Source organism: Lithobates pipiens, unplaced genomic scaffold (genome assembly GCF_037356315.1).
Source record: "Lithobates pipiens isolate NorthernLeopardFrog02 unplaced genomic scaffold, aLitPip1_a1.2 Scaffold_16, whole genome shotgun sequence".
NCBI lineage: Eukaryota > Metazoa > Chordata > Amphibia > Anura > Ranidae > Lithobates > Lithobates pipiens.
Window position 1 is genome coordinate 349,384,624 of NW_027507748.1, and position 12,709 is coordinate 349,397,332.

Genomic DNA, 12,709 nt, shown 5'->3' on the forward strand with positions numbered 1-12,709 from the left:
AATATGCGGAGGATTTAAAAAAAAAAAGAATTTTTGTGAACATGACTGGAATGAGTACAGATTATTCAAGCTAAATGGAAATCACTTTACTAGTGACTTTTTTATTATTATTTTAAATGCACTGTGCAGAAGAAAAAAATGTTTTTTTATAGCTTCCAGCCTATGGCAGGAAATTAAGTTGGTCCTAAATGTACTGAAGTTATAGGTTCTGGAAGCATGCTTTTGCTTTTAGAAAGCTGTTCTAAGCCAATGAAGGGATTTTCAACATTTATTCAATGCAGTTCTGCAGCTGACAGAACATGACAGAGCAAATGCACACCACACCCTGAAAATATGTACCTTTAATAGTAGTCATTCCACAGTGAAGGTAATGAAGTTCTCCTTTGATTTTTAAAGTATATATATATATATATATATATATATATATATATATATATATATATATATATATATATATATCCCTATTGGAAGATTTACCCTTATCTCTTATTCTAATGACACATCTAATCATTTTGAATTTCCCATCCCTTTTTCTCTAGGTGGCATTGGTCACCATGACAAATAGAGTGGGGAGAATCTACTTAGCAGGGAGAAAAGCAACAGTAACATCTTGACAAGGATTGTAAACCTTTCATTACTCTATCCAAAACTGAAAAAAAAATAGTTTTTGCTATATCTTTAGTTCTATAATGTAAGTGAAGCCTCACAGAGAAAATTATTGAAGTGGCCTTTGCCTTCGCCCATACAGGGCACAGTAAAAGGATCATGTAACTCCACCATACTCTATGATCATATATTGCAGAAAACTATAAAAATAAAACCAAAAAGAACAAAATCTAGATAAAAAGTACCTATACATTTTTCACAGTACTCTTACAGCAGCTTACAAATTGTGGTAAACTCTGTAAAAAATCCTTATACTTGATCATAGAAAAGACAATAAAATATTTATAAATCAGTAAATGATCAATTACTCATAACCATGTCTGTTAACCTAAACCCTAAACCTTAAAGACATTTGCCAACACTAATCCCCAGCACCAATTTTCAGTGAAACTAACCATGCATTATCCCGTTCTGAGGGCCACATTTGGCACACATTCATTACTACCTAAATGAGAATTTTAGCCTGAACCTTGATTTGTAAAAGTAGCCTTTAATCCTCTGCATTTGGTGCTTTATTTATAACATCTGCAAGTTGCATGGGTGAATTCTGGCATATGAACAGTGAATGCATTTAAATTGTAAACTTGTTTGGATTCCACCATTTGTAATGACACTAATTAAAATATAATTTTATGCTAGGTAGACTTTTTAAATAATAACATATGCTTTAATTTATAGGTTTAAACAAATATGTCATCATAAAATATGTATACATACATATACATATTCCTCACTATACATATGTATAAATTCAATTTGTGGGATCTTGTGACTCATCTGTTGGGGGTCAAAGACAATGCACTACATTATAGCTTGTCTTTTTTTTTCTGCTAGCAAACCTGCAAAGATTTCACCCAAAAGTTTGCAGTTTGTAAATTGTGTGAATCACATTGCCACAAACTTCATGCTTGCAGATGATTAATTGTTTGAAAAAAAACAGTTTCATCTCATTCACTATTTCATAACATGGAGAACCCATTAGTGGCAGATGAAACCCTTATTTAGCTTTCCATGGCAGTTAGGCCAAACTCAACGTTCTGACTTGTTAATAATAACACCTAATTTTACTATCTGTTTTCATGGGATTTGGGTGCCTATAATTAAAAAGGTTCATTCTACATGACATTTATATTCTATATACTTTTTTTGCTTCACTGACTTGGGAAGTTTGTTTAAGGGTTCTGCTATTCCGGACATGAACGTCATGGTTTGAAAATAATCCTGCTATAAAAACACATATTTGTCATATTTCTAACATAGGGTTATTTATGCATTAACATCATGAAATTAAAGGTTGTTTACATTTGGAAATAATCAAAGTCAAGGGGGTAACCCACCTCTTCCGCTTCTTCCTACAAAACGGAGGTCATTGAATCGGGCTACTTGGTTTTTCATGACAGCAGAGGCATTCCTTAGCTCAGCTGAATAGTTCTCATCATTTCCAGCCATAACCGTCACAACTGTCCCATCTGGGACCTCACCCAGCGCTACAACCTGAAAATAAGAAAAAAAATCTGATTCACTATCCTTATAGAAATGTATTATTTATAGTTAACCTACACCAAGGTTTATAGCTTCATTTACAGCATTAAGCCAAGACCCTTGAAGGCTGATGAGCATGTAGCAGTATGTGCTTATACTATATGTCATTGGAGTTTATTTACTAAAGAGTTAATCATACTTCATCATTTAAATTGTAGCTGTGGTCACTGAATATCCAGTCATATGCAGATTACACAAATAAACAGGAATTTGTACATGACTGGGTATTTGTCAATGAATTGATAACTGAATTGTATGTATTGAGTGAAGATTTTCCACTCCATTAGTATACCAGCCTTATTATGTCTGCTTTCACATGTACTTAAAACCCATGACTTGATCATTTTTTTGTACCTGTAGGAATATTCATACTAAACCAAATGCCAGCCTTTCTGTACTGGCAAATCTCTAACACTACCTAGCAGATGGAGCTTGTCCGCACCTTTCATCCTTCTGCACAATTATATTGGTCAGTGATGAAGCTCATTTTAGTGATGGGCCAATAGAAATTTAGAATGTAACAGGGAACTGGCAACCTGGAAGGATCATAGCTTTCCCATTTCAAAATGCCTGCCATTCAGCCATAGCACAGGTGAATCAAAGGTGAATTAGACCTATTACAGGTATATCATTTTAATTATTATTTTTTTCAACATACCATGCAATTTTTCTCCAGCAGTTTGTAAATTGTGCAAGGTGTTCCAGAATGACAGCAGGTGCAAATACACAACAAACACACACATATATGTATATATATATATATATGTATATATATATATATATATAAGTGCTGCCATTCAGATTTCTCTTTTCTAAAAGCATGGATTTTTTCAGCAGGGATGCAGGGGAACACAGTTCTGGCAACTCCAGCACTGAATGTATCTAAAAGCAAAGGGGGGTTGGGGTGCGCTGGAGCATCTTATTAATGCTGGCTGATGGGGAGATCTATTGTTGTGGAAGGAAGATCTATTTTTGTTGGGGGGGGGGGGGGTGGTAGGCTGCTGTGGTGTCAATTATTGCTGGGAGGAATCTACTGTTAAGGGAGGGGTTAATTGTTTCTGTCTGCTGGAGTCTATTGATGATGGCTGCTGGGAGATCTATAGTTGCTGCCAGAGGTCTAATGTTGCTGGGGAGGATCTGCTGTCCTGACGGGCTATTTTATTGTGGAGGGTCTACTGTTGCTGGGGGGGGGGTGATTGTTGCTGGCTGCAGGGGATCTATTTTACTGCCTTTCTTATTACCATTAACAAATTCCATACACACTTGTTAGCATCAAACACTGGTTCTGTAATCCTAAAAAGGGGCGGTACTGGAAGATGGATAGGGGGTGGGACCAAGGAGCAATGCTTAGAGATGGGTAGAGAAGGGAGACAAGGTGTAATTTGGAAGGAGGAAGTACCTGCACATATTTTTTGATAAAAAAACATTTCTGTGTGGACAGTTTGGATTAATGTATGAACATAGCAACACAGCATCGCAATGCCAAACTACAAAGTAGCCTATGTGTGTTATAATTTTAAATATAGTGGTCTTTAAAGTACACCTGTTCTGACAAACATATAGGCTTTCTTTTGAAAATGCTATTCACCTGACTGTCTTTCTTTTTAATATTGACCCACTAGGTATGTAGCAAGGGAAGTAAGGATGTGTGTTTCAGGTCAATAATGCAAAAAGTATGGAAGATATTGAATCAGCATAGAAGTAAGGCAATTGCCATTTTGAAGAACCGAAAAAAGCCACAATGGCAGACTCCATATTTCCTTGGTTTAAGTACTTATTTAAAGCAAATATAATTAGTGAACCCATACCTGTAATTAAAAAATAAAATAAACTGAACCAGTAAGGGTCTATTACCACTAAAGTATTGCAGTGTTGTGATGTAAAATGCACATTTTCCCACACATTAGTGCACAATAATGCATAACATGCAGTGCTGTGTATTTTGGAGCCATTCATTTTGAATGGCACCCAAATGTACCTATTCAGTGCATCACAATGTGTTTTTGCTTCGTAGTGCACCACAGCTCACAGATGTGAACCATTCCTTCATTGTGATGCACCACATAAAAAATAGTGCATGTCCAATTTTCATTGTGTTTCTGTGTGTCATTTGAATGAGTTGCCTTAATGCAACACACAGTAACCCACGCAAATCGCACAATACTGTGTGGTTTTTACTGCAACACTCTAGGTATGAATGGGCCCTGGTACTTTCAGTCTTAAAGTTCTAAAGTAGACAGTCATTTACTTGTACACAGCTATAATTCATTAACATTTTCACCTAAACACTGATATGATCATCAAAGATGTTTGATGATACATAAGTACATTAAGTTACTGTATATAATTAAATGAGCACTATAATATGGGGTTTTGTGAGCAAACTTCACAAAGGCAAATAAACAAATTTTGATAGGTAAGGGACATCCCCAAAAGTCACACCCTCATGCCGTTTAATTAAGAAAATGTTAATAGATGAAATTTATACAATGAGTATTAGACACAGCAACTAACATTTTTTTTTTTAATCCAACATACTTGATATTTTTGTAGAGTAATTCTTTTGCAAATCTAAGCAATTTAAACTAAGCAATGCATATCATAAAAAAAAATGTAAGCAGAGGTTATCTTCTGTTACAACAACCAATAGATCAATATAATTGTATTTAGAGGTTAAGTTCAACTTTTCCTTGGCTTCACCCCCTTCCACCACCTTTAATTTTCCAATCTTTAGAGGAGTCAAATCAGTTATTTTCAACCATAATGCCCAGTGAATTCAAAGGAGCAAAATGGAAATTTTTTCTCAAATGAATGAATTTATAAAACTGTATGTGTTTTATATTTGGTAAATTACATTCATTCCATAATCAAATGCAAAGAGAACAACATTTGTTAAGTCATTGAATGTACTGAGAATTTTCATACTATTTTTCGTATGAACATTCATTCGAAAATCTACTAGTGTATGGTCAGCTTTATAATGTGACGAATGACCTTGCTGATCTATATTGAAACCAGGAGTGGGATGAGGCAAGGTCAAGACTGAAGTACAGGTAAGGTCGCTCATAATTTGTATCTAAATGTATCTGCCCATACCTCTGGAATCAGCTGTTTATTTTGATGTGCTATTTTACTGGCCTGTTTGGCATTTTTTCCTCATATGCTCAGTTTGATTTGCCTTGATTTGTGACAGCTTTTCTTTTGGTTGATTTAAAGTGGTGCATCACTTTAAATGCCGGTTCATACTGGAACGGAGTGGGGGAAACCCACACTCTGTGTGGGTTTCCTGCACCACATTCAAAACACAAAGAGGCTGATTTATTAAAACTGGAGAGTGCAAAATCTGGTGCAGCTTGTTCAATTAAGGTTTGAGAAAAAAAAAAAAAAAACTTGGAAGCTGATTGGTTTCTATGAAGAGCTGCACCAAATTTTGGAATTTTTCAATTTTAGTAAATCAACCCTAGTGTGCCTGCTGTGAGTGTCAGTGTAAAGTTAACGACACCCTAAATGCAAGTAGCAAATGCAGTGCGTCTGCCTGCACTGGATTGCATAATACCAAAATACCATGCGATCCAGTTGCAGTGTGCTTTTAAAAGTAGTGCATGCACTACTTTTGTTGAAACGCAGTGCAATTTCAGCCCATTCAAATGAATGGACTGAAAACACACTGCACTCAAATCACCTAGAAATCGCACAGGAACGCAAGCATGTTCCTGTGTGATTCCCAGTGTGAACTAACCTTAAATGATGAATTTGGTCATGTGAGAAATAATCTGGACAGACAAATGCCCCAGATCCTAACGTGTTGTAGTTTATATTGTATGGAAATAATCAGGATCGTTAAATGCTAAACATATGTCTGCTTTCAGATCTACAAATATCATAAAACATCTTGTTGTATCCTGTTTTTTTTAAAATGTATACACCATCTTATTATGTCTATTAAAATAACATTAGTAGCATTCTCTTTTCAATGGCTTGCATTAGCTTTCTTTACTCTGATTATGTGTATAGGTTTAAATATATTGTAGTGACCTATCATGCATTTATCTTAATCCTACTTTGTCTTGCCATCTGTCATATACAGTTCTTACACGTCCCTTTTTTGTTATAAAACATGTGTATGCCTGAGCAGCTTCCAATCTTAATACTAAGGCAATAATATTCGTAATAATCTACAAAGTTTACCTATGTATAACATTAATTGACATAAGGTACTGTATATATCAGACGTTCTTCATTTTGAATAAATTTTTATTGAGATTTTAAATAAATTAAATAGGAAAATTATAGGTACTTTTTTTCAAATAAATAATTGACTGATAACCACTTTTATATTACAACCTCAGAAATATTGTTGCTTTACAGTTGTAAAAGTGTTACAAAATAGTATTTTTTAGACATTCCCTAAGGCCCCCTTCACACTGGGGCAGGAGGAGCATTGGGGATAAAGCGCCGCTATTTTTAGTGGCGCTTTACCGTCGGATTTGTGGCACTATTCACCCGCTAGCTTCTGAGAAATGATTAAAAACCACCGCAAAACGCCTCTGCAGAGGCGCTTTGCCGGCTGTATAGCCATGCTGCCCCACTGATTTCAATGGGCAGGAGCAGTGAAGGAGCAGTGTATACACCGTTCCTTCACCGCTTCAAAGATGCTGCTAGCAGGGCTTTTTTTACCGTCCTGCTAATGTACCGCTCCAGTGTGAAAGCCCTCGGGGCTTTCACATTGGAAAGACAGCAGCGGCTGTTTCAGGTCAGTTTGCAGGTGCTGTTTTTAACGCTGTAGCGCCTGCAAAACGACCCAGTGTGAAAGGGGTCTAAAGAAAAATCCTAATGGGATGTCAACATTTCTGTAATTGGGACTTTGAGAAGTTAATGTTTTGGTGAGCAAGGTGGAACATTGACTACAAGAGTTTGCATTGGAAACAAAGAATAAGATGTAAAAGATGTAAAAGATTGGCCAATTTAATGGGGGAAAGGATAACTGTTGGAGGGTAAAGCAAGAGACCTTTCCTTTGACATCCTTGTAAGTTAATTTACCAGGAATGCAGGGTATCCTGGATGCAGTGATTGACAGAAGTGCATTCTTCATTTATCTCCTAACAATCAATCATCTTCCCCCTTCCTGTTAATAGGGTGGGTTAGAACATATGTGGTAGACACTGATTGGTTGCTAGAAGAAAAACACAGTTATCAAAATAAGATATTTATTACGTGATGTGTTAATATCATGTTTCCAATTAATGGGTATACATAGTTTAACTGGGAGAATGGCTCTTGTTTAACCACTTAAGGACTGGCTCCTGTAGAAATACATCAGCAGAACGGCATGGCTGGGCAAAGTAACGTACCTGTACGTTACTTTGAATTTCCCGCCGTGCGCGCACTGAAGAACAGGGAGATGCCAATGTAAACACAGCATCTCCCCGTTCTGCCTAGTGACAGGAAACTGATCGTCTGCTCCCTGTCATCGGGAGCAGCGATCAGTGTCCTGTCACTGGTAGCCCACACCCCCAGACATTTAGAATCACTCCCCAGAACACACTTAACCCCTCCCCTGCCCCCTAGTGGTTAACCTCTTCACTGCCAGTGACATTTTTACAGTAATCAATGCAATTTTATAGCACTGATCGCTGTATTAATGCCAATGGTCCCAAAAATGTGTCAACATTTTTGATGTATCCGCCATAATGTCACAGTCACAATAACAATTGCTGATCCACACCATTACTAATAAAAAAATAAAAATAATAAGATAAAATTAATAAAAATGCCATAAAACTATCCCCTATTTTGTAGGCGCGATAACGTTTGCACAAACCCATCAATAAACGCTTATTGCAATTTTTTTACCAAAAATATGTAGAAGAATATGTATTGGCCTAAACTGAAAAAAATATATTTTTTTGGGGGGGATATTTATTATAGCAAAAAGTAAAAAATAATGCATTTTTTTCAAAATTGTCACTCTATTTTTCTTTATAGCGCAAAAAATAAAAACCACAGAGGTGATCAAATACCACCAAAATAAAGCTCTATTTGTGGGAAAAAAAGGACACCAATTTTGTTTGGGAGCCATGTCGCACGACCGTGCAATTGTCAGTTAAAGCGTCGCAGTGCCGAATCGCAAAAAGTCCTCTGGTCTTTGGCCAGGCAGATGGTCCGGGGCTTAAGTGGTTAAAGCCTTAAAAACCATCTTGTATATTAAACTTTTATTCAAAGGTTTTTACCGATTCCTCCTTTTTCTGGTATTTTCTACACTGACAATACATTAAGCATTGTCTTAAATAGAGATGGAGTAGCCTAAGAATAGTTGTGCTAAAATTCTTTCCATTCATCTGCCCTAACATAGATATTTTGTTTCTTCTATCTAGCTTTGCTGCCATGAACAAATGTCTGGATAGAGACTTGGATAGGGTTCAAGGTTCTTTGACATTAAAACCATTTTGACCAAGCTGTATATTTTTATGCCTGAGAGTTTGTTAATAGTTCAACATTAAAGTAAGTACCAGAATGGTTTTTACATTGGGCCTCCTCATCAAATATGAGTCATAGGCCCTTTATCACAGTAACATGTCCGGCAGAGGTCTAACGTTTTTTGGTTTCTTTTTGTTATGATTTTATAGCAGCTTATCTGTTCCTTGTTATAAACTAAACATCTGTATGTTCGTAGCATTTAGAGAAGTTTTTGCCTTATACTGTTTTCCACATTTTTGCCTAAACTTATGGGTGCTGCCATTCATTCTATTATGTGTTACATAATGATAAAAAATATCATAGATGTAGGTGTGGTAGGTTACAGAGTTGCTTTTAGTTTAAGTACTCTAGAGATATGTAGGCCAACCTGTCTACCTTGGATTTGCAATGAGCAGCATGTAGATTTTCAGATAGCATGGTAGTAAGGTTTAGTGTATTTTTCTTTGTTGTGTTCTATCTCTTATTTAGACTGCCCTGAAAAGAGGATGCTTTCCAAACATTATTAATGGAACCTCCTAGCTGGAAACGTTGGTAATTCAAAAACAGATGACATGGGACCATTTTAGGGTTCAATGAAAAGTGATTTTGTCTTAATAAAATGTCCCATTATTCTAGAACTGTGTGGGTTATTGAGGACATATTGCCCAAATCTGATTTGCTAACCTGTGGTTAGATTCAGGCAATATTAAGAACTAGATGATAAGAATTCATATACTGACATTTATTTTACTGAAAACTATATGTGGGTTTATCAAATAACCAATAGTGCTCAATATAGGTGTACAGTTGCAAGTACATGAATCAAAGGCTCCAATATTTTTTGGTGGTGTGAGTGTATTACCAGTAATACACTTGACATGAGCTATGGTGTTGATTTACTAAAGGCAAATAGGTTGTTTGTGTTGTTTTGTTTTGCAAGGGAAATTTCCCGTAGCTTAGTGAATGAGGTGGAGCCCTGCTGACTTCCATCATCCAATCATGTGCAAGCAGAAATATTTATTTTTCCTTTTCTTTGCTCGGAAATGATCCTTCCCTAAGCTAAGGGAAAATGCCCCTGCAAAGTGCACCGCCTATTTGCCCTTGGTAAATAAACCTTGCATCATTCTATAAAAACATATTTTTCCTTTAAGTGTAGACCTTTAAAAAATTATGGCTTAATGGTTCACAGTACATACTAAATATTTAAGAAGTATTAGAAGGTATCTGAATCCAGAACTTATATAATAATTTTACCTCTTCGTGCTCAAGAATATCATATTTGAGTTGGGTTCTTTTGCTCTATAGATGCATCCAATACATACTGTAGTTTATTTTAAAATTCAAAACATTCCAAGGTTCTTAAACTATCTATGTTTGGAAGTGCACTTTAAGGGCCTAAAAATGCTGCTTCTACGGGAATTTTGTATTTTGCTTGTAGAAGCAGCTCAATGTTATCATATGTGTCCATGCACATTAGGGCATTTAGAGGCATATTTTAAACTCAGCATTTAGAGGGAGAAAAAAAAAACTCTTCTGGTTTCATTTTGAGAGGAGCTTTTTGCAAGAAAAAATGCTAAACGCTCCTAAACACCTGTACAAAAACACTCTATATGAGTGATTTTGTCTGTCAACAGAACTAGTATTTTTTTAAGCCCAGTGTGCATGGACCCTTAGAATGTCTAACATAAAGTATCAGGTTGTTGGCAAAGATTTCACGCACGGTGTTCCAGTTTATATTTGTACATCCAAATTTTGTTACCCAGCTATGGCCAGGTGTTACTTAGACAAAACATCTAAAAAAATCTACCTATAGATAAGAGGGTGGTTGGATGTAAAGGTCTGATCTAACTACTCTCAAGGCAGAAAATCTTCTGAGTGCTGCAGAGCAATAAATATGCAAATGGCTCTCTTCATGTAAAGATGACGGGAAGAAGGTGACATGTCAATAGTGATCGGGACAGGTTTTCTAACCCACACAATTGATGTCACCCTTGAAGGCTGGAATAGTATGGGTATCTGATGGATCAAACAACTGTTATCTCATGTCTATGGGCTACTTTAAAGTGATAGAATTCTCCCTGTTAATTTCCACTGCCACATGTTGTGGTATTATGGAGGATTCCACTTATTTAGATTTTAACAGAAGAGTGTAAGTAGAGAGGCATTGTGGTTGATTTGCCAAAGGATTAGAGCATGTTCACTTCAATCATCCAATCATGTACAAGCAAAAATCCCTTCTTTCCCTTACACAAGATTGGGTATTAAAAGAGAACACAGCTTCACCTTATCCACTAAACGAACACACAATTTGCAAAGTGAACATTCACTTTGTTATGTAAACAGCCTCTACACCCTTTGTAATTTTAACCCATTATCTTCTGGTGGGAATTGAAAGTGAGTAAAATGCCAAATTGTCCTAGAATGAGTAGTTAAAAAAGTTCCAATCAATCCTGTCAAAATGCCTTTTCTGTGTCAGTACATAGGAAACAACAAGGGAGACTCAGAAAACGTATGTGTCACTGCTCATTGTTTGGACTGGGTATCAAGTCATTGCTTTTTTTTTGTCAGGGGATCTTTACCTGCGTTGCAATATTACTTTTAAATTTGGTTGGTATCTGAATAAGTGCTCTACTAAAAATATGTTATGCCTTTCCCACAAAGACAAGGTGAGACCTCCATCTGTGGCCTAATTTTTTATATACTAAGTGAAAACGGGAGAAAGAATAGTATACTAGGGTGTGATCTGAATATAGAATGTTCCCGTGGAGCTTTTGAAATGCTATAATAAGTGTTGGCATAAAAAAAGTTATTTAGACTATAATATTGGTGCACTGTTGAGTAGAATCTGTACTCTATATCAGACAGGTGGAAGGGTTCCTAAAGTGTTCCCAATTTTGTATGCCATTTTTTTTTATCTCTTTAATGGCATTGTAGAATAGTATACTAGGGCATGAACTAAATACTGAATGTGCTTATTGAACTTTTATAAAGCTTTGATATATTGTATATTGTGTATTAAGAAAGGTATTTCTTAACTGGTGGAGGATTAATGCAGTGTTCCCATTTTTCAATTCCATTCAATTCTCATTCCATTTCCATTTTTTTGAGCTCTTTAATTGCTTTGTAGATGTGCTCTTTGAGCGAACATTATTCAAAATTTTGTGTGATATTGAAAAATGAAAACATGGATATAAGGAGCAGTTTCCAGCTAAGGTCACAATTGACAATTGACAATAACCTGTATATTGTAAAAGTAACAGCTTTAAATTTCTTCCTATAAACGGTTCTACAAAATTAATTTTGATAAGAATATGACTTTTGTAGCTTTGGGAATGAATTGTCTTTAGGTATATACAATATTTATTGCAGTAAATGTATGTGGTGCTCATAAGCTATTCTACGTGCTATAATAATGTGTATGTATAAAATAACCAAGTATATAAGGCAGTATGAATATACAGTTTCAATATATCAGTTTGATTTGTCAAAATACAAAAAAAAGTGTCATATATATATATATATATATATATATATATATATATATATATATATATATACATATATATATATATATATATATATATATACCTCTATTTATCTATCCATCATGATCCATTCATTCATGTACAAAATAGTATTGGACAACTGCTACACTATGCTTGTCTGTCTGTATATGCATCATAAGCTTTCAGTAAAACTATACCTCAAGGACTGTATAGTTTTAATAACTGCTAGAAGCATGTTCCAACATGATTTTTTTTTTTTTTTTTAAGCATTAGTCTTCTAATTTCACACTTTACTTCTCAACCTATAGTGCATATTAAGCCAAATAACAAAGGTGTTGCTAGAAGCTGGCTTAACAGTTGTAATTTCTTTGAACTGAGGATGGTGTAGATGGTGTAAAGGCATTTTACATTACAGACCTCAAACCTACTCGTTGTCACTACCTTTGTTAAAGTACGCTGTTTAGCTTGTATATTTTTTCCAACAAAACGTCTCCTTAGATGTGTTTTTCTCAGCTCTAGTTTGTCTGACCACAGAGATC

At 35.5% G+C, this 12,709-nt stretch overlaps 1 protein-coding gene across 1 annotated transcript in view; it reads right to left on the minus strand.

Annotated features, from left to right (window-relative positions):
- RUNX3 (RUNX family transcription factor 3) overlaps positions 1-12,709 on the minus strand; it is a 184,046-nt gene that overhangs the window by 46,135 nt on the left and 125,202 nt on the right. Inside the window, exon 3 of the mRNA XM_077481884.1 lies at positions 2,004-2,160. Coding sequence (XP_077338010.1) covers positions 2,004-2,160 — 157 coding nt within the window. The remainder of the gene's footprint in view (positions 1-2,003; positions 2,161-12,709) is intronic.